The sequence below is a fragment of the Emydura macquarii genome, unplaced genomic scaffold (genome assembly GCF_026122565.2).
Source record: "Emydura macquarii macquarii isolate MOO-44397 ecotype Brisbane River unplaced genomic scaffold, CSIRO-AGI_Emac_v2 contig_968, whole genome shotgun sequence".
NCBI classification, from domain to species: Eukaryota; Metazoa; Chordata; order Testudines; family Chelidae; genus Emydura; species Emydura macquarii.
In genome coordinates, this window is record NW_027131105.1 from 7,368,645 (window position 1) to 7,390,870 (window position 22,226).

Sequence of the window (22,226 nt, forward strand, 5' to 3'; positions counted from 1 at the left end):
AAGATTCAGTTAAAAACAAGTGCAAAGTACTGTGCTTAGGAAGGAAAAATCAAATGAACAATGGGGAAGAGCTGGCTAGCTGGTTGTACTACTGAAAAGCATCCAGGGATTAGAGTGGATTATGGATTGGACATAAATCAACAATGTGATGCAGCTGCAAAAAAAATCTCACATTCTGGGGTGTTAGCAGGAGTTGTATGTAAGAGAGGGGAGATAACTGTCTGCTCTGCTTGGCATAGATGAGGCCTCAGCAGGAATATGGTGTTTAATTGTGGGTGTCACACCTTAGGAAAGATGTGGACAGACTGTAGAGAGTTCAGAGGAGGGCAACAAAAATGAGAAAAGGTTGAGAAAACCTGAGGAGAAAGGTTTAAAAGAACTGGGCATGTTTAGACTTACGAGGCTGTAGGGGAGGACCTGAGCCCATCTCCAATGCTGTGGACTGTAATCAGTTGGGTAGAAAGGGTTGATCCCCCAGGAGCTCTCACAGCACCTGGCTCCTGCCCAAGCTCTCGGGGGAATCAGTAGCCAGCTGTTAGCCATGCAGGGCTCATGAGACAGGGGCAGGGCCCAAGCATCATTTTTTGGGGCCCAGTACAAACTTGTAACACGGGCTCCCTCCCACACACATACCACAGTCCCTCATCCCATACGTACAATCTCATGAGCTGTGACATTTTTTTTCCTCATGGTAATGGGGGTTGCAGCCTGGGCTGGGTGCCTAGGGCCTCCAGCCCTGATACCATCTACCCTCCCCCCTCATGTGGGAGCCCTGCACGCAGGGGAAGGGGGACTGAGTCTCATCCTGAGAAGGGAGCAGCATCCAGGGAGCTCTGGGGCTGTGTGTAGGGAAGGTGGGGTGCTTTGGCACGTGGGGTACAAAGGCGGGGGGGCCAGACCCCCGTAAGGTGGGGCAGGGCCGCGGGTGGTGGGCTGGAGAAAAGACACAGGCGAAGCGAGTGGAAGCGGTAGTGTGGTGGCCTGCTGCCACCCCCCCACGGGCTGGAGGAGGCGGGCCTGTCTCTATGGCAGCAGGACGCCCCGCCCCGCAGGCTGGACCCGAGGAGTGGGAGGCGGCGCGGAGCGATCACCGCTCACACACGCTCGGTGGTGGGGATGCTGGTGCCGCTGCTGCTGCTTGGGGTCCTGCTGCCCGCGGGGCCGGGGCCCGCTCTGGGGGCCGGGGCGCTGCGGGAGCTGGAGGCCGCCCGGGACCCTGCGGCCCTGGAGGCGGCTCGCTTCGCTCTGGACAGCTACAGCCGGGCCGCGGGGCAGCGCGGGGGGCCGGCCCGGCTGGGGGCCATCCGGCGGGCGCAGGCCCAGGTGAGGGGCCGGGCCCGGGGAGCCAGCCCACGGCTGAGTGGCTGGGCGCGATGTGGCCGTCCCGGGCTGGGTGCAGCGGAGCAAGGACAGCGAGCTGCGTCCTATGGCCTCGGCTGCCTGCGCGCCGGGGTTCGGAGGAGAGGTCGCGACAGGGGCTGGGTTCTGTAGCTCGGGGTCGGGCCATGGACGGGGGGGGGGCAGTGCTAAAGGGGTGTGGGGGGACCAGCTGGGGCATAGGGGTTGGAGTGGGGTGTGTCAGGGCTAGTGGGGTCTGCCCTGGGTTATGTGCACTGCAGTGGGGAGCTCAGTGTGTGGGAGCGTGGCTAAAGGCTGTGGTTGGATTTGTAGAGGTGAGGGTGTACACCTACAGCTTGTAGGGGGCAAAGGAGTATATTATTGGGTTAAGTGGGCCGGGATCCAGGGCAGACGGGCTGGGGACTAGGTTACGTGGGTTTAGGAATGACGAAAGGAATAGGGATTGCAGTAGACTGAGGCCTGGGCCTGGTCTGTGCTAGAAAATTAGGTCATCTTAACTACATTGCTCAAAGTTGAAAAATCCACCCGCCTAAGTCCCCGTGTAGACCGCACTAGGTTGACAGAAGATTTCTTCCATCAGCCTAGCTACCGCTTCTTGGGGAGATGGATTACCTATGCCGATGGGAGGAATTCTCCTATCGGCGTAGGTACTAATGCCTACACTGAAGTGTTGTAGAGACACCACTGTGCTGCTGTAGTGTTTTAAATGTAGACAAGCTCTGAGGCATATGGATCTTAGGGGTTGAAGGTTGATCTGGTGGGAGATAGCCTGGGTTAGAAGAGGGTATGGCCTGGAATAAAGTCTAGAATATGCATTGAAAGCACTGCTGGTGTCCTTATAGACAGGTACAAGGCAAAAAGACTGTGAGACTTGGGGACTGGGTTATATGGACTAGATAAGGGGCTGTGGACTGGATTATGCAAACTGGGGGAATAAACTGGGTTATGTGGACTGGAAGGAATTACTAATTTTGATGATTACTTGTGTGTGTGTTTAAGGGCAGTGACCATCCTATGAATCTGACTTTCCTTCCGCATACAATAATGGGAAGGAAAAAAATTAGTATATCTTCAGAGAGAGTAACAGATTTGTGAGCAAAAGGTTTACAAAGAATCATCCTGTCCAGGTAAATGCGATCATTTCTGTAGCTAAACAAATGGACACAAGGAGAATCTGCAGTAGGTTGGAATGTTACTAAAACATTTGCTGCAGTGTCTCACAACATCCTAATTGAAAAATGGATTCACTTTGACTTGGATCTAAGTGCAGTCATGTGGGCTGAACATTCTCTAAGGGACTAAAGAGATAAACAGGAAGGTGTTAGAGTTGGGGTGGTGCCTAATTAGTACCATGGGGCCTGGCTCTAACCAGATGATTCAGGAGACATAGCACATGAATGGAATTTGCAGAAGACAATAGTTGGAGTAGCTGGAAATACTGTTGAGAACAGAAATAATACAAGAAACTAATTCATGTTAGAAAAATGAGCTTTTCCATGGGGTTCTGCATCTACGACGTGAGAGGAAAATTAATCTGACACACCAATACTCAATGGGAGGAAGAACTAATCTGATGTATCAGGCAAAATCTTTTCAGTTGAGATAGGAAAGTATGAATGCCATTTTACAAGGCACTGGTAAGGCCTCATCTGAAATACCATGTACCATTCTGTTCTGGTCACCCATGGTCAAGAAAGATGAATTCATACTTGCCCAGGTGCAGAGAAGGGCTCCTAGGCTGATTAGGGGAATGGAGAGCTGATCTTATGAGTGGCCAGGTGAAGGCTGAGAGGGGATCTGATTGCTCTCTAGGTACAGTAGGGAAAACTCAGGGAGGGAGAAGAGCTATTGAAGCTAGAGGACAATGTTGGCACAGGAACAAATGGAGATAAACTGGCCAGGAATCAGCTGTGGCTGGAGATGAGAAGGTTTGCACCCATCAGAGGAGGTTCTGGAGCAGCCTCCTCATAGAAGCAATGGGGGCAAACAACCCAACTAGTTTGAAGATGGAGCTGCGTAAGGTTTCGGCTGGATTCTATGATAGGGTTGCCTGCAATAGCGGAGACTGGACTTTATGACCCAGGAGATCTCTTCCAGTCCGATGTTTCGATTGACTTAAAAGCTGATAAAAGAAAATATGATAAATGATTCACACACTCTGTAGTTACCCCGTGGAACTACTTGCCTCAAGAAGTTATTGGTGTCAAGAACTTAGCAAGATTAAAAAAAAAAGGGTTGCCCATTTATATGGATATCAGGAATATTCAGCATTATCCTACACAATGATAACAATTTTGGAAGGGATATAAACTTGTGCTTCAGGGCTTAAGCTGATATCTATTAGAGACCAGGGTGAGAGCTAATGGAGTGGAGGGGAGGTTATCCCATATCTTCATACTGTAGGGTTCTTGTACATTCCTCTGAAGCATTTGGCATTGGCCACTGTGAGAAACAGGATTTTAACTAGACAGACATCGGGTCTGATCCAGTCTGGCAATTTCTATGAAAATCCCTAGCAGTAATAGATGACTGGCTGCTAAAAATCATGTGTTAGTCAAAGCTGTTGCAAAAAGCTGTTGCAATTTTGAGCTGCACGTGTACAAGCTTTTCTTTCAGGATAGCCCTGTAAAGATACCCCCTCGCCCCTGCAATCTTGCACTCCACTCTAGGCCCCTCAGTGCCAGAGGCATCCCATTCCAGAGCAGGGAAGGCATAGCGTCCTGGGGCTGTGCAGGAGCCTGCATGGCAGAGATATGATGTGCTCTGCTTCCCATGTCCCCCTGTGGGCCCTGGAAGCAGAGAGTAGCTGGCGTGCCACATCCCCTACTCTGGGGTCTGGGAGAAGTCAGTGCAGAGCCCTCCAGCTCTACCCTGACTGGTGCAGGAGATATGCTCGAGGGGCACTTTACTTCCATGCCTGGGGCACCTAGGAGCTACAGTAACACAAATAATAACTTTAAGATCCCTTTGCAGTGCCAAAGTGGTGTGACTTAAGAACTAGACCCCTATTCTGGATTTGTAACCAGCAGGAATGAGTGAGCATAATTAACAATACGTCGCATCTTTCCACTTGTACAAAAGTACATGATTAACCCTTCCAAATGCTGGTAAACAGGAATCTGTAATAATTTATCCACCTCTTAGCACAATACAAATAAACCAATTATCGGAACCAAAAATAGGGCAAAGTGTTCTAAGCGAACAGGAGATTCGAGAGGTGAGGAAATCCTACTAGGATATGTCTGCACTGCAGCTGGCAAGTGTAACTCCCAGCCCAGGCAGACGTACACACGCTAGCTCTGATTGAGCAAATGTGCCAAAAATAGCAGCGTGGCTGCGACGGCACAAAGAATGGCTTGGGCTAGCCGCCCAAGTACAATCCTGTCTGAGATCCTAGGTATGTACTCAGGTGGTGGCTTGGGCTAGTCACTTGGGTACGTTCCTGGGATCTCAGAGAGGATTGTACTCTGGTGGCTAGCCATTTTTAGCATGCTAGGGCATGTGCACCTAACCAAACTGGAAATTACACCTCCCAGGTTCAGTGTAGGCACACCCTTAGAGAGAATTCACATATGGACAGGATGTGCCCGTCAGTCACAGCTAGGCCAGCACAGGAGATAACCAGTTAGGGTTGGTACATTGCATTTTACTTACGCCTTTGTTGCATTTCTCTCTGCTGGGAACAATGAGGAATAGACCAGGCAGTTTCACTCTTGTTTCTATTCGATTTTGCTTTTAGAGCTTTGCTAGCATATTGGACATGTGTCAACAAGTTAGGTTCTAATTCAGCCACACATGATTGGGCTGGCTGCAGGAGCTGCTGGGTGAAATTTTCTGTCCTGTGTCAGGCAAGAGGTTAGGCTACATGATCATAGTGGTTCCCTTCTGGCTTAAAATCTATGAATCTAGCACAGATCTACCCTCAAATTTCAGACCAGTACTGGGAGATCATTGTTTAGTTTTATAAAGAACTGCTTCTGGTCGAACACTTTCTAATTGCCTTCTACCTCTGTATACACCATTAATGAGACCAGCACTGGAGTACTGCATCCAATTCTGGGGGCCACGTTTTAGAAAGAATGTTGAAAAATTGGAGAGGGTGCAGAAAAGTGGGCTGGAAAAAAATGCCTGACAGAGAAACTTCAGGAGCGCCACTCATTTAGCTTCTCAAAAAGATCAAGAGGTGACTTGATGCTGTTGTGACAGTACCTTCACGGGGAGAAAATCCTAGGTATTAAAGGGCTCTTTAGTGGAGAAAGGCAGAACACAAATCAATGGCTGGAAGTTAAAACCAGACACATTGCGATTAAAAATAAGATGCACATTTTTACCAATGAGTGATTAACCCTTGGAGCAAACTTTCAAGGGAAGGGGTGGATTCCCCATCTCTTGAACTCTGTGAATCCAGACCTGGCTGCCTTTCTGGAAGGTGCTTTAGCCAAACACAAGTTATTGGGCTTAACACAGGGGTAACTGTGTGATGTTCTCTGAATTATGCAATATACGAGGTCAGAGTAGATGATTTAATGGTCTCTTCTGGCTTTAAAACATTCTGAAAATGCGTTATATTTGCCTGTATAATAAGTAAGCTATGAAATCTGAACCCTAGTTTGTCCCAGCAAGATTCCTATAGCATCCCTTGCTGTAGAGGTGAGTGAGAACTTGGCTGTAATGAGTATAGAGGGGAATCTTTACCGAGGCTGCCGGACTCAGCCTTTCACCAGTTCCCCATTTATTGTCACTGCATGGAGTCTCCCTAAGTTCTGGGCTGGAGTTAGCAGTAATAGAGCAGACTGTGCCATGCTCTGCCTACCTGAGAACTGTGCTGTGTCTGCAGGTGGTGAATGGGATCAAGTACTATCTGGATGTGACCCTGCTGCTGATGTCACCGTGCAGCCAGGACGGATTCACAAACCAGGATGCGGCCAACTGTGAAAATTCAGTGGAGCCGGAGCAAATAGTAAGGACCAGGTGCTGGGTTGTGGTTTTGTTTTGGGTCCAATCCACCAGATTGGTGCTCTACACCCTGGAACAGGATCTTGGAAGAACCCTGTCAATACACCCAACGGGGGGTCTCACTACCTCTTTAGATGAACCTCTGGGGTTCCAGCACTCCTGCTTCATGCTATGAGCTCTGTTCAGTGAGTCCAGCTGAGAGAGACTCCTGGCAGATTTGTACACGGTTCAGAGATTAATGTACCTCACCCAGCATTTGCACTGACATTCAAACAGTGTTGCCAAAACAGTTGGGTGTATTAGTCAACTGGATCACGTGTAGGTTGTCCTCAGGTTAGCACAGAGAAATGAAGGTCAAAACCTAGTCCGAGTCTGTTCTGGCCAGCCCCAAGCCCAGGCAGACTGTAGTGAACTCCAAATTCAGGCTTCGTCTGATGTCCTTGATCAGCGCCGAGGTGAGAGCCCCAGACTCCATCCAGCAGTCAGCCATTATCGCCCCATCTCAGACCTTCCCAGTCCTTTCTTCTCAAGCTGGGGGATCTTGCTCAGCTTCCCTGCTGAGAGGTGGGGAAATCCATCTCCCTCTGGCTCATTGGTTGTTAGTTGTCCGTGTCCTGAGGACTGGATTTGCCCCTGGCTTCTCGGATTCTCTACGGATATGGGATCAGTGTCAGCCAGTCCTTTTTTATGACCCATTCGGGCTCAGACACCTAGGCGACATTCATACCTACGTCTCTTAGCCTGCCCTGAGTGCAAACAGTTCTTTTTCCTCCACTGGGTAGCCATGCAAAACATAGAGGAAGCTGAGGCACATACAGGGGCTACAAAAATGTTACGGAAAAATCCCCTTTCATCACAGGATCCACTTAATCAGACCTTCCCACTCTTAATAGCTCAGTTAAACTGATGTGACTCTAGTGTCACATCACTGACCTCCATGGAGATAGGGCCAGATTCTGATCTCAGTGACACCAGTGTGGATTCAGCGCATTGATTTTAATGAGGTTACTCTGGATTTACACTGATACCACAGAGAGCAGAATCTGCCGCAGATATTATGAATCAGTGCTTTTCTCCTTCCCCCAGTAACTCCTAGAGTTCTGAAATCGGGGACACCTGGCCGAGGGCCACATCTCCAACTGGGGAGGAGCCCAAAGGATACACTTAATTTGCATTAAATGGAAGAGGTATGAAGGTACAGCCGACAGGTACTGCAGCTCCCAGCATGCCTTACTTCATCTTGGTTCAAGTGGAGGCCACTTATTGTTGAGTGTAGCATCCTGGGATCTGTAGTTCCTGAGGCTGTGTTTTAAAGAGAAGGCAGACAGTTATGATCCCAGTGAGCAGACACATAGGGTAGTCTCATCTGGCATGTAGTAAGATGTGGGCTGGATGTTTGGGGATTGGGCTCTTCCAAGTCCTGATTGGGATTCTAGAAAGGGAGGTTGTTCCCAAAGCATGATGGGGGTAGAACTCTGTGGGCGACCCAGCCCCTGTCCTGTACACACAGCACTCACTCCTGCCAAAACATTCCTTAGGGTCAGAGTGGGAGAACTGGAGAAATGTGGGTGTTCCTCACTGGACTATGGGGACTTCATAGCAGCCGCAGGAGAGAGCTGGGGTCTACCTACATCAGAAGCGGCATCACTACTGCTTGAGCTACAGGAGACTTGCTCTAGTGTGTTTACAGTAGGGGGGCTAAGACACATAGCTGATTGTCTTCCACTGGTGGAAATCAGAACCAAGGGCATGTGTGTTTGTACACGCACATGCACACTAGTGCCAGTTTCTTGCGGTATTTAAATGGAGTAGCATCTATCACAAGCAGGCAGCAGAGCTAGGACTCCAGGAGATGGCGCTGAAATGGAAAGGAGATGGATAGGGAAAGGGACAAGATTACTAACATAGAACCCAGGAGTCCAGTTACACTGTAAGCGATCTGTTGGTCTGTGTTTGTCCTGTGTCAGACTCTCCAGTCATTGTCCCATGAGCCAGGCCTCTGTCTGTGAATCCTCTTATTCATTGTCTTGTGACCTGGCCTTAGCCCAAACGTTCTGTAACTAGGGGATCTTTTTATAGCTTTCATTAGGGGAGGATCAGCTGAGGAACTCGGGTTCAGCTTTTTGTCTGGGAGGAGAGGGCTGTGGAATGAGTAGGGAGTCGGCTCTTCTCTGGCCCCTTTCACCTGAGAGTCACAGAGCATTTTGCACATAAGCTAAGACACATGCGCCCCACCCAGGAATTGGGGAAACACTGGCCCCATTTCACAGAGCACACCTGAGCAGCTTGCCCAGCACCACACATGGTGGTGGCAGAAGTGAGACTAGAACCCAAGAGTCCTGATTCCCAGCCTTTCCGTTCTAACCCAGTAGAGAGCCCCATGTCCTCCCAGAGCCGGGAACAGAACCCAGCACCCTCCTGCCCCCTGCCACTGCACTCATCCCTCCTGCCTCCAATCAGGTGTCTGTAATGTTCATGTATGAAATTCTGACTCAAGGATTGTTTTTCTCTCTCTCTCTCTCTCTCTCTCTCTCTCTCTCTCTCCCCCCCCCCCCCCCCCCCCTCCTCTGGAAGGCTTGTCACTTTGAGGTCTGGAGTCAACCATGGATGGACAGGAAGAGGCTGGTGAAGCAAGAGTGTCATCCAGCTGGTATGGCAGGCCTACATGGGTGTCTTCTGTTTAGAGGATCCTGACTAGAATGTAAACAAGAACATTAAGTCTGGAATCAAAGCCACACCCCTCCCCCACCTGCGAACTTGGCCTAGGGCCACTCAAGGTGTATTTCCTGAATGGGGCTGGTTATGGAAGTTTTAGTCCCCTTCTGGCCATTAAAGAATCCTTTGGCACTTTCCCAAGTGGCTGGCTGTTAATCTACTCTCCTGGCCAGACTCCAGCGTGGGTGCTTTCATTCTCTTGACCTAAATTCCCCCCTTGTGGATGCCAGAGTCTGTCCTGTCCTCCCCATCTGTTGTGTAGCATTGCTATGCACTGTTGCAGAGCTGTCCTGTCTCGGTCCCAACATGGCTGCATTTCAGCCATTCCCTGCGTTGGTGAGCCCACTACTGGGATACTGCATCCACTTCTCCACACAAAAGATGGTGACAAATTTGGAAAGGGGTCAGAGAAGAGCCCCACCGTTCATCAGTTCTGAGGTCAGAAGGAACCACTGTGATCATCTAGTCTGCATAATCCAGGCCATAGGACAGCCCTGAATTAATTCCTGGTTGAACTAGAGCAGAGGTCTTAGAAAAATATCCAGTCTTGATTTAAACATTCCCGGTGATGGAGAATCCACCACAGCCCTTGGTCTGTTGTTCCAATGATGAATGACCTTTGCTGGTAAAAAAGTGTATTCTCTTTCCAGTCTGAAGTTGTTTAGCTTCAGCTTCCGACCTGGAAAACCTGCCTTGGAGTGAGAGCTGAAGGCCCGCTGTAGACACACCTTATGCCCTGGTATAACTCTGCCAGTTAGGGGTCTCTATAATATATATAATCTTTTTAACTGACAGTTATACCCATCCAGCCCTAGTGTGGATGCAGTTTCCTGGGCTAATGGTGCCTTTATTCCCCTTCCTGTACAGGACTGGCTACGCTGGTATAAGCACATTTATCCCAGCATGCATGCAGAGGGGGTTGCACCGCATTAACTAGAGTGGTATAGTTAAAGCAGCACTACTTTGGTGTGTAGACTGAGCTTCTTAGAGCCTTTTCTGCTTTGCTTAACAAAAAGAAGGTGCCAAAGTGACTTGAACTCAAGCTGTAAGGATGTCTCCAGGGAGGAGCGTTGGGAGAGCAGAGGGCTCGTTAATTCAGCTGATAAAGGCAGATTGAGACCCAAAGGCTGGGCATGGAAGCTGACAAGTCCAGGCTAGAAATGAGGTACGCATTTTTAACAGGGAGGAGATTAACTATTGGAACAACTGTCCAAGTGATGAAGAATCCAGCCTGCCCCTGGGAGATTTTTAGGGATTGTATGCCTCTCTAAAAGCCGTGCTCTAGCTCAGCCACTAGATATGGGCTGCAGGCAGGAAGGGCTGTGAGAGGTTCTCTAGCCTGGGCTATGCAGGAGGTCAGAGTGGATGACCACAATGGTCCTGTCTGGCCTTCCAATCTGTGACTCTAGAAGAGTGAGTGTGCTCTCCAGTGGCTACTAACAGGTAAGGAAGCTGTTACTGCTGCTAACCAGGGGAGATCTCCTTTAGCACAAGCACTAGAGGCTATTGGGCATGGTCCTGGCCCTCATTCCCCAGATGCGTGAGATCTATACGGTAACTACGTCTGGACTAACCCCAGTGCCTGCTGCTGCCTCCTTTTATGTTCAGAGCCGTTGGAGAAGGTCCAAAGTACGGCATCCCTGGAGCTAGAGGAGCCAGCTCGTGCCAAGATACCAGAAGAGCCGGTTCGCTTGGAGGCCCTTTCCCAGGTGGGTGCTGGCTCGCTCCTCCTCCTCCTCCTCTAACCCAGTATGTCCTGTCCCTCGAGGGGTCCCAGCCTGCCTATTAGTGATGGTAACTCAGGCTCTATCCCAGTGGGGAGAGATTATGGGGCTGGCACTAGAACATGAGGCCTCTTGCTACCAGGATAGGGGGGTGTCAACTGGATTAGGGAGTAGGTCACCTGGGCCGGGGTGCTCCTCTTCATTGTATTTCTCCAGCCCCCCAGTATCCTGCTTCAGACCTTCTCTCATGCCACCGCCCTGCCTTCTGGCTTCATTCCCTTGCCACACTGCTATGCTTCAGGCTGCACCTCCACTGGTCACCAGCCCTCCTGTATAGTTTCATGGGGCTGACCTCCTGCACTGCTCCAGAGACAGACCTGCAGCAGGAGGAGGCTGAGACTGGGTCCCTAGCGCCCCCTGCAGTCAGACACTTGCCATGGCCTTGGCAGATGGCACTTCTTCCAGCATCAGTCACTGTTACTGCCTCCAACCTTCCAGGTCTCTAAGCAACTTGCCTCTCTGTCCCTAGAATGCATCCATCCAGCTGATCTCACTGTTCAAAGACTTCCTGGTCACCTACAAGAAGAGCTACAAGGATGAAAGAGGTGAGCCCCAGGCGCTGCAATATCTCTTGGGCCCCCATCCCACCTTCTTTTCAGTTCTTGCCACACCCCAGAATCATTTGAGCATGCTCCTATCACCCTTTCAGCTCTTCTCCTCCCACCCCCCACCCAAGAATTCTTTACATTGGCTCCTGCAACATTTAAGGAGAGGTTCTGAGATCCCCCTGACGTGCCTTAGTGCTGTGTTTTGCTAAGGTTATCAAGATTACTAGGGATAAACAGCCTCCTAAATTATGGGAGCAGTTTGAAGGATGCTTTAAGACACTAAGGCGGCTCGTCTATATTCCCTTTTAAGACAGAATGTAAGGCTTGGAAATGTTAGAAAACTTAGCAAACTTCCCAGAAACATTTGACAGGCTTACGCAGATTCTTAACCATTTAATAGCCTTTATTTATTAACTTGCTACAGTTACTTAAATTGAATCTTTCTTTTACTGATTCATTTTTTATATAATTACAAACAACAAAAATTGAATACAATGATTAAATTCTAGACACAAAACTTACTAATACAACAACTAGTAACTTAAACAAATTATTTTACTACAAATCATATTCCCTTATTCTATTACAAACTCTCAAAACACATATAAAACTAAAAAAAAAAAAGAAAACAACTAACAATTATAAAGCATGTACAAAAAGCAGTTATTCCAACAGTTACAATCACAATCACTCCTGGAATACAAGTAGAATTATTGCTAGTTTTACATTCACATTCACTACTCACCACATACAGAGATGAACTCAGCTGCAGCAAAACAACAAATATTTTATGACCTGGTCTTTTTATTTAGAGCTCTATTTTTTATCCAGGTGGAACCTCTATCGTATTCACACCAAGGTTATTTTCATCTAGGTGGAACCTCTATCGTATTCGCACCTCGGGTATTTTCATCCAGGTGGAACCTCTGTCGTATTCACACCCAGGTTATCATCCGCAGGACAAGTCCCAATGGGTTATCAGCCCAATTACCTGATTAATATAGAGACAAACAGGCTGGAGAGAGGCAGGATGGGTTATCAGACCCTCTTGCAGGCACGATTCTGGTGTACCCCTTGGGGAGGCTCGGTGGTCCTCACGAGAAGGCTCTCTAATTTTTGCTTTGTCTGACAACCCTTTTATCTCCACTCCAGCCTATACGTCCGCCAAACCAATTATGGGCATTTTCTACGTCACTTTGTCAGTCCCTCCTTGAGGAATCCCTAAGCCAGGAGTTTATCCTTGACCAGGTGTAACTTGCCAATTAAAAGTTGCAGCATCTGCAAACTTCCAAGTATGGGCCCGGAACTGCTGGGTTCACAAGTCCCCCTTATTTCAAGTTTAATCGGTCATTTTTCGGTCAGGCCAGGGTTCTTTGCTGCCTTTGAGTTTTCTCCCCATGTGACTCATAACTCATACTTTCTTATCTCAGAACTAACAACTTCCCCTTATCTATTACAAAAATAACTAGAAACAACTACAAAAATAATTGGTTACAAAACCTTGAAGCACCATTAACAACTTTCAATAGATTCTTTCATTTATCACATATAAATTGGTTACTTGTTCCTTTCTCAACATGGACTCAGGGCACACACACAATATAATGAATTTAACTCGTTATGACATGGCCCCCTGACCCGAGGACATGTTGAGATTTACTCAATAAACAATTTTCCTTTCTAACCACTTTCACTTTTATCTTAACATTTAAAACTTTAAACTTTACAACAAATGTAATACCTTTAATATTTTGTACTTAACCTTAACACAATAAGATTAACAAAGCAAAAAGCTTTTTTATAATAAAACAACATAACAAAACCTAATTATTTATACCACTATATTTAATTATTGCTTTTTATTTTTTGGTTCTTTTGCCTCTTTAAATTATTAATGAACGACTGTATGACTTACACACACAACAGTTGGTGTTATTTGTTTTGTTTGCAAGTTTGGAAGCCACTTAATATAACACATTTTGCTCATATGATGCTGCATTCGGAACAAGGCACAAGATGATTGCTGCAACAGTCAACTGGATTTTCATCCCGTCCTTTGTCCTCTGTTCCACTTCATTATTTGCACGACTTGATTACCTGAAACAAAACCAGGTGTAACTTGCCAATTAAAAGTTGCAGCATCTGCAAACTTCCAAGTATGGGCCCGGAACTGCTGGGTTCACAAGTCCCCCTTATTTCAAGTTTAATCGGTCATTTTTCAGTCAGGCCAGGGTTCTTTTCTGCCTTTGAGTTTTCTCCCCCATGTGACTCATAACTCATACTTTCTTATCTCAGAACTAACAATTTCCCCTTATCTATTACAAAAATAACTAGAAACAACTACAAAAATAATTGGTTACAAAACCTTGAAGCACCATTAACAACTTTCAATAGCTTCTTTCATTTATCACATATAAATTGGTTACTTGTTCCTTTCTCAACATGGACTCGGGGCACACACACAATACAATGAATTTAACCCATTACAACACCCCTGATCTCACAATGACTCTGGCTTCCTGGGTCCATTTCACTGTTTTAGAAACCGAGAGGCGCTTGCAGATCTTTGCGGAGAACCTGGAAAAGGCTCGGACGATCCAGGAGCTAGACCAGGGCACGGCCGAGTACGGAGTCACCAAGTTCAGCGACCTGACGGGTGAGTGGGTTGGCGGCTTTGCTCTCATTGTGTCCATGGAGCCTTGGCGGCACACCCTGCAGGGAAAGACTAGGAGCTCCCCACTCGCTGCATGCCTCCTGCTGGGAGAGGCCGGGGCTGGAGTAGCCGGGAGCTCTGCCCACAGCCAGCTCCTGCCGCACGCTCTGCAGCACCCCCTGCTAGGGGAGACCATAGGCAAATATCCTGGGCTCCTGAGCCACCTTCTCTCTGATTTCAGAAGATGAATTTCGCTCCCTCTACCTGAATCCGCTGCTGGCTAAACTCCCGGCCCGGCCTATGAAGCCGGCTGCCATCCCCAGCGACCCACCTCCTGCCGAATGGGACTGGCGGGAGCACGGAGCCGTCACTGGCATCAAGGACCAGGTGGGTTTCCGTGGTAATCCTCCTCCCCTGAAGGCAGCAGCAGGGGAGCTTATGCCAACTTTACCTGGTGGGGCTCTCTGCCTCCCACTAGTGGCTAGACCAGATATAGCAGCTGAGGCTGCTCGTGCCTCTGAGCTAATGCACCCTGCCCGGTTTAGCACAAGCTGCAGCGGCTCAGAGGTAGATCCAAACTTGCGGGTTTGATCCCCGTGCACGACCCTTCCAGAGATGTCATGGCCCCAGTGCTCAGATAGCTGTCTTGGCATCACCCCCAATTGCACAGGCAGTGCCTTCTGTTGGGAGAGGCCAGGAGCTCCTGGCAGCCTGTGCTCCTGCCCTGCTCCTTTCAGCACCCTCTGCTGGGAGAGGTCAGGACTGGAGTGGCTGGGAGCCCCCCTACAGCCAGCATTCCCACATTGTTTCCAACAGCACCCCCTCCTGGGGCCAGATGGGGTTTGGGAGGCTGACGGGTCACTCGTGGGACATCATCTGTCTGGCCCTGTGTTTCCAGGGCATGTGCGGCTCCTGCTGGGCTTTCTCTGTCACCGGCAACGTGGAAGGACAGTGGTTCCTGCGCAGGGGGTCTCTCGTCTCGCTCTCGGAGCAGGGTATGTGGCTGGCGCTCCTGGCATTGGAGCCAGGGCTGAGCTGTGACGGGTAGAAGAGGGATTCCTTCTCCAGGACCCTGGCGCTCTCCCAGCCTGCATGGCCCAAGCATGCCACCTGGGACTCTCCCTGAGTCCTGAGCAGGAGAGGGACTGCACGGTGCGGCTGCTGCCTCCGAGAGCCTGATGGATTTGCAGGCTCCCTGGACCTAGCTGGTTTCCCTGAGGCTCTTCGGAAATCCCTGTTAAGAGTCGATCCCTGCACCAGAGTGAAGAACTCAAACTTCCTTTAATGTGAAGGGGGGTTGGTTGCTGGGTTCCCCCTTACGCCCCTTATTGGGAGTGAGGGGTCAGGATGTGGGAGCTAGTCCTCCTCCAGTGTCCTGACCTCCCCAGAGGTGTTTGCAGCTTCCACTCTGATTTCAGCACTGTCAGCGAATCTGATCTGGCCTGGGTTTGTGGTAGAGCCAAGCAGCCCCAGCCAAGAGCAGGGGGACCCTGTGGTGTTGAGCTCTATGCAAGACCCTGACTGAGATTGCCCCCGTTGTGTCCCTGCCCTGCAGAGTTTCCTGCTAACTAGAGCCGGGGGGGGGTGGGGAGGGAAGAAAACGTGCACGCAGAGGGGAAGGGGCTAGCCCCGGGTCAGTGGCAGAACGGGGAATAGGACCCAGGAGTCCTGACTCACAGCCCATGCTACCTGTCTGAGAGAGACTGGAGCAGCCAGCTGGGGGTGGGGACAGCTGGGGGGGATGGGAGTCCAAGAGCGTCAGATCGGTTAGTGCCAGTCTCTCTCCCTGCAGAGCTGGTGGACTGCGATGGACTGGATCATGCCTGTGGAGGGGGGCTGCCTTCCAATGCCTATGAGGCCATTGAGCAGCTAGGTAAGCTCAGGACCAGCTGGGAGGTCGAGGCCTCAACCTGAGTGGGGCAAATAGGTGAAGATCAAGGGTTGGGCAGTTAAGGAAGATCAGCCGCAGCTACATAGAATAGCAGGGGGCTGTGGGTCGGGATTGAGGAACATTGGCAGGGCTGCATGTGGGAGAAACCCAGGGCTGGGCTAGCAGGGCCTGCGGGCTGGGATTGGGGCCAGTGGCTGAGTTGTGGGTGGTGGTGATGGGGACCCCAGGGCTGGGCTAGCAGGGGGCTGTTGGTCGGGATTGAGGGGCATCGCAGAATTTTTTCAGATCCCGTTAGTCTTGTACAAGCCTCAGGCGAGTTCCCTGCAGCAGGATCTGTCTCTTAGCCCCTTGCGCTATTAACCTGCCCTTCCCGGGGATTGCTCCTTCCAGGTGGCCTGGAGACGGAGGGCGACTATAGCTATGAGGGCCACAAGCAGAGCTGCAGCTTCTCCACCAGCAAGGTGGCCGTCTACATCAACAGCTCTGTGGAGATCTCCCGGGATGAGACAGGTGAGTCCAGGTCCCTGAGTCCTACTGCTGCCGTCTGCCTTGCCTACGCCTTCCTCCAGTCGCTGGGAGCTAGGCGGGAGAGGGAGGGAGACTTGGAGCTGCATGTGGAAAGAGACCTGCCCTTCCACACAGCTGTCAGTGATCTGTGTTCTGGGAGATGGGACCCCCTGTTGTGCCAGGCGCTGCCCACAGTGAGAGAGAGTCCCAGTCCTAAACAGTGGGTGGGAGGGAAAAGGCAGGCAGAGAGTGAGGAAGGGACTTGCCTAGGGTCAGGCAGCCTGTTGTCAGTAGAGCCCAGTCTCCTGCGTCCCAGTCCAGTACCCTTTCCACTAGCCCATGCTGCCTCCCCATGCCTGTCGCAGGCCGTGCAGCCACCGCCACACCCCTGTGAGCTGAGCTGCACGTGTCAGAGCCCACAGGGAGTCCTGGCTGCGAGGCGCCCAGGGAACCTCATGAGCCAAGTGAGGCCGACACCCCTGGGCAATTGGGCACATGAGTGTCTCATGGCCTTGGAGGCTGCTGATGCCTGGCACATACGAGGACAAACCTGGTATGGCCCTGCCCCCTTCCCAGCCAGCTCTGGGATAGGCACAGCGCCTTCTCCTGCCACAGCCCCAACTCACCCATCCCGTCCATTCCAGAGATTGCAGCTTGGCTGGTCAAGAACGGCCCAATCTCCATCGCACTCAATGCTTTCGCCATGCAGGTGAGCAGACGCTTCGGGGCAGAGCCACCGACTCCTGCCCCTGCTGTGCGGGGCATCTGTACAGCCTGGGTGGGATTCCAATGGAGCTCAGACTCCACCTGCTAGTGGGGCGTTCCCCACTCACTGGTTCGTTACAGCCTGGTGCGTGCTGCTGGGATGTGGCGTGTGCCTCTGGTAGAGCTATGCGAAAGCCCTGAGGCTGCTGAGATATCGTACCCAGGCCCTGGGACTCTCTCCGGGTGAGGGGTGCAGACCTGGCACCTGAGTTCTAGCAGAAGCCATGGGCTGTTGGCCCCAGTGGGATGCCGGAGGACCTGCTGCTCAGATTCAGCAGAGGTGCTCTCCCCTTGTAGTCAATGCTGCCCCAGTACCTGGGCGTGGCACTAGGTGATGCTGTGCTGCAGGGAGCAGGGCAGGGGCTCAGTAAGGGACGCGCCGCACCCCAGAGGTGGTCCCATCTCTGCACCAGGCCAGGGATCCCTGTATAAACAGTCCCGTGCTCCACCCTGGAGGCAGCTGCATCTGGGTGGCATTGTAGGGATCTGTGCACTCATCCGGCTGACGTTCCGCTCCTCGGCTCTCTCCCCTTCAGTTCTACAGAAGGGGGGTCTCCCACCCCTTCCGGCTCCTTTGCAACCCCTGGATGATTGACCACGCTGTGCTGCTGGTGGGGTACGGGACACGTAAGTGACGCTAGTCCGGAATCCACAGGAGCCCCCCTCCCCTCGGGGACATCCCTTAGCCCTAATGAGCCACTTTGGGCCCATCCTGTTTCTCTCCTGGGCTGGCCTTGCAGGCCTTTCCTCCTTACTGTCCTGCCTGGAGCAGGTAACGCTCATTGCCACCACCATGTGTCACTCTTGAGCCGAGTCCCGGCTGCTCCCAGCCCTCCCTCATGGACTTGCAGTGACCAGGGGCACAGAGACGGGAGGTGGCTCGCTTGAAGGCATAGTGAGTCTGGCGGAGTCAGAGAGAAACCCAGGTGTCCTGGCTCCCAGCCCCTGCTATAACCTCTGGACCCTACTTCCCTCCCAGAGCGGGGGCTGGAACCCAGGAGTTCGGGGGCTGCTGTAAGCTGCAGAATCCCTTTTGCTGCAAAAGTGGAAGCTGACAGCAGGGGCTCAGTCAGCGCTGGCTAATGATGCCAATCCCCTGGCTCATGGTGGTCTGGGCCCCAGCCATGTGGCAGGAACTGTCCAGCCTCCTACCCTCAAACTTAACCTTCATGGTGGCCCTTTCTACCTTCCAGGTGGCCGCACCCCCTTCTGGGCCATCAAAAACAGCTGGGGCAAGAACTGGGGCGAGCAGGTGAGTCCAGCAAGGAGCAGCAAGGTGCGGGCTGGGATAGAGACTGCTCTGGCCACCTGGCTTTGTCCCTCTTCTCTCCATCCCTGTCCCCTGCACTGGCTGCTTGGCTTTCCCATCCTCCCCCAGCCCTCTCCAGGGAGGGCAGGTCAGGCCTCCCTCTGTTTTCTCCCCACACTCCCAGCCTAGCCCAGTTCCCCAGTATCATGCCTGGCAGTAGAGAGCCAGGGCTGGGGAGCAGTGGGTAGAAAATGGGGGCTTCATCAGGTCTGCTGGACACAGACCAGCCCCTGTGGTTCTCCCGGGATTCCCAGCCTGCCACAGTGGGGTGCCCAAAGCTAAGCAGCAATGAGCAGGTGCTGGGAGAAATAGGTCCAAAGCAGTGACTTGCTGGCTGATGGGGACCTAGTGACCCCTCTTCTTTTTTCCTCCCCAGGGCTACTACTACTTGTACCGGGGCAGCAGAGCCTGCGGGATGAACACCATGTGCAGCTCAGCTGTGGTGGACTAGACATTGCAGGACCTCGCCCCCCAAAACCTCCCTGTGTTTCCCCTCCTCTCTGTCTCACTACATTGCCCACAGTCACTGCCCCAGCCCCAGCACCTGTCGTGCTAGGGCCCGCTAGCTTCCCTAGAGCATAGGAGAGAGACTTGAGAAGGGAGAAAGGACCCTGGCTAAGCTGGGGGAGATGTCACAGTGTGGAAAAGCTGTGGAGCAAAGGGGGCGGGGCAGAGACTTGGCCTGGGGCAGGCCAATCAGCAGGATGGGGGAGGCTATGCCATGCCCCAAGGGTGCGCTCATGCATGCATCTCGAGCCCAGAAGGGAGCCCTGGTCTGCTCCCTGTCCTAACAAACACTGATTGGAGGACACCTTGGCTGGGATTTCCACTGCAGAATAAGTCCTTATGGGCCATCTCCCAGGGCTGCATCTTCTTTGCAAGCTCACCCACTGCTGAGACTCCTGGCTTTTCCCTCCAGGAGATGACTGCCCTCTCCCCTAGACCCCCCCAGCTGAAGTCAGTGGGACAGACTTTGTGGGGTGAAAGACACATGCCACCTAGAGCAGGATGCTGGCGCATTGGAGCTGCTGCCCAACCTATGCTACAGTCCCTTGGGCCTCCTCCAGCCATGGGTTTGTGCAATATCCTGGAACTACGCGCCACACCTCTTGTGTTCCTCCCTCCGCCCCACACAGTTGGAACCCAGGCGTCCTGGCTCCCAGGACCAAGGCTGCTTTTCAACCCATGCTCTGAAGGCAGCTCGCTCTCTCCTGGCAGAGAAACGATCCCACCCCACATGTTTGCTTTTGCTGGTGGGTCTGACACACCCTTTGCCAGTTATGCCTGTTCCCATCAGGCCAGCGGGGGCACTTTGAAAAGCTGGTAACACTAATTTGCATATGCCACCCCTAGCCTCTAATTCTGATACACTATCCCTAGCAGGGGCTGCTGGTTTCTATTTTTCTAGCCTGGCTGGCTGGATCTATTACAGGGAAACACTATGAGCACTCTAAAGACGGGGTAGAGCATTAATCCTATGAAACTGACCAGTCTCTGGATTCTGCACCTCTCTCCCCGAAAAAGCCCTTTTTGCTTCCATCTCCTGTCTTGGGGCAAGGTTTTCAAAAGCTTCCGTTGCAGGGGAAGCATCTTGAAGGAGCCTGGGTTTACAAAGGGCCAGGCTCTTGCGTCACACTCCCAACCAGCTGTGGCTTTTGGAAACCATTAACTGTGGTGCCCCCAATTCTCCTGGCTCTCGGGAAGTGCAGGTTGCATCAACAGCTTTGAAGGACCGGGTATTTCCTCCCCTCCCTCTCCTTACCCTGGCAGGGGGGGCAATGCTCCCTCTGGGCTCCCCTTACAAGGCAGGGTGAAAGAATAGCTCCCCTAAATTCCAGAGCTCAGTCCTGGCACCAGGGTGCACGTAAGCAGGACTGGCCAGCCTGGGAAGCTCTTGGAGGCAGCAATTCTCTGGGAGGGTGGGGAAAAGACAGCTTGGAGCACTGCATGCTGTAAGTTGTAGTCCATCCATGTCACACATGCTCTGTATTTTTCAGCCACTCTGAGCTGTGGAGAATCCAGCGACCCTTTAATGCCAGACTGGCTTTCCAGGGCTGGCGTTAGGAGATAGCAATTGCCCAGGGCCCCACACCACAGGGGGCTCCACATGCTGGGGCTCAGGCTTTGGCTTCAGAAACATTGCAGAATTCCAGTGTGTGAGTGGGTAAGGGAGGCGGGGTGGGGCCCACTCCTTAGTTTCTGCAATGAGTCTAACATTGGCCCTGGGCTTTCCCAGCCCCCAGACAGGAGCGTTAATATCCTGCCTAGAACTGGGCAGAAAATGGTTGGGTTTTTTTCAGTGGAAAGGATTTTTTTTTTTCTTTTTTTGGGGCAAAAACTCAAATGCCAAAAAAATTTGATTGTAAAAAGCCACTAAGCTGAGTTCTCTGGTTGGACTGCATTTCCCATGATGCATTATGGTCTCCTCTTGCTTATTTGCCCCAGTGCCTCATGGGAGTTGTCGTTTAGGTGCCTCATGCCCATTCTGTATAGCAGAGGTAGTCAATAGGTAGACTGTGGGCCAAATCCTGACTGCCAGACACTTTTGAATGGAGCCAAAAATATTTTTTTACTTATTAATTTAATTATTTTATTAATTTTTTTATTATTTTCTTGGTGTCTGGATCTTGACTGTACCTTGACCAAGAAATTTGGACCTTGACAAAAAATAATTAACTACCCCTGTTCTATAGTCTGGGCGTCTTGCTCAGACTAATCTCCCATGCCAATGCGTTCTCCCCAGTTGGAGAGGCAAAGGAGGTGTATCCTGGGAGATGTTGTCTGTCTGGGGAGTACAGTACATAAAGGAGAAGAGGGACATGAGGCAAATGAACTCCGCTGTGACACTTTAATAGTCTATTGGAACTGAAATATTTAATTGGAAAAAACACTTTGATTGCTGGGTGTTTGAGTTTTTTTGACCCACAAGCAAGAAAACCAAACCAAAAACAAATCTAGATTTTCTTTCACAAAAAAAAATTCATTTACTCGGAAACCCAATTTCCTGCTGAAAAACCAGGTTGGTCAAACAATTTTTGCCCAGCTTTTATGTTGCCTCTGCTGCAGCCTCATTGGGAGGGGCAATGGAAAACTGGGGCAGGCACAGTCTGCCACAGATCTTCTGCTCTCAGCTCTGCTGCTGCCTTGCTGTGTGGTCCATGGCCAAGCCCCAGATGTACAACAAACAGGCTATCTCCCCTCTGCTCAGTGCAGTTCAAATTCATGTAGGAAGCCCTTTATTCAGACAAAATATTATTGTCAGAGGAGGTGATCAAAATGGGGGAGGATGGGGGGGAAGCCCTGTGGCTCCCTGTGTCTCTTCCTGCCACCACACTATTGTAAATGCACAGTAGGATACCGTTGCGTGAACCTAGCTGTGATCTTGCTGCTAACACCATTCTGTTGTGTATGATTCTTTCTGTTTTGCAAGGCCGCATTTAGCACGGGTTGGGTGGCTCTGGACTAACGCTGCTAGAGTCCCGCTGCAGTATTTCCCCTTGTGGGGCTGTTTGATCAAATGCACTTTGAAGGTGGATTTGCACAAGGCAAGGGGGCAGTAGCCTCTTGTGATGTAGCTTTATGCCTACCCAGGAAGGATCTAGTCCTTCCAGTGTGTTAGAGTGAGTGGGGGGTTTAATACCATACGTTACTTTTCAGCACCAGCTCAGCTCTCTTAAGCAATAAAGATAAGCTGCGGTTTTTTGTTTGGTTTTTTTCCCCCTTGCTCTGGAAACTCAGG

General features: G+C 51.1%; 1 protein-coding gene across 1 annotated transcript; it reads left to right on the plus strand.

Annotated features, from left to right (window-relative positions):
- The first annotated feature begins 1,099 nt into the window (after positions 1-1,099).
- Positions 1,100-19,678, plus strand: CTSF (cathepsin F). The gene is made up of 14 exons (XM_067544068.1): positions 1,100-1,323; positions 6,197-6,319; positions 8,890-8,965; positions 10,639-10,739; positions 11,284-11,359; positions 13,905-14,018; positions 14,257-14,402; positions 14,914-15,010; positions 15,808-15,888; positions 16,297-16,416; positions 17,058-17,122; positions 17,715-17,805; positions 18,372-18,430; positions 18,864-19,678. The coding sequence occupies exons 1-14, from the start codon at positions 1,117-1,119 to the stop codon at positions 18,936-18,938; spliced, it is 1,431 nt and encodes a 476-aa protein (XP_067400169.1). The 5' UTR covers positions 1,100-1,116; the 3' UTR covers positions 18,939-19,678.
- Positions 19,679-22,226: the final 2,548 nt, after the last annotated feature.

Bases quoted from the DNA above. Each gene is read 5' to 3' on its own strand.
- CTSF (XM_067544068.1), top strand. From the start codon at position 1,117: ATGCTGGTGCCGCTGCTGCTGCTTGGGGTCCTGCTGCCCGCGGGGCCG. The intron at 14,403-14,913 runs GTGGGTTTCCGT...CTGTGTTTCCAG, and splicing joins TCACTGGCATCAAGGACCAG to GGCATGTGCGGCTCCTGCTG. The intron at 17,806-18,371 runs GTAAGTGACGCT...TCTACCTTCCAG, and splicing joins GCTGGTGGGGTACGGGACAC to GTGGCCGCACCCCCTTCTGG.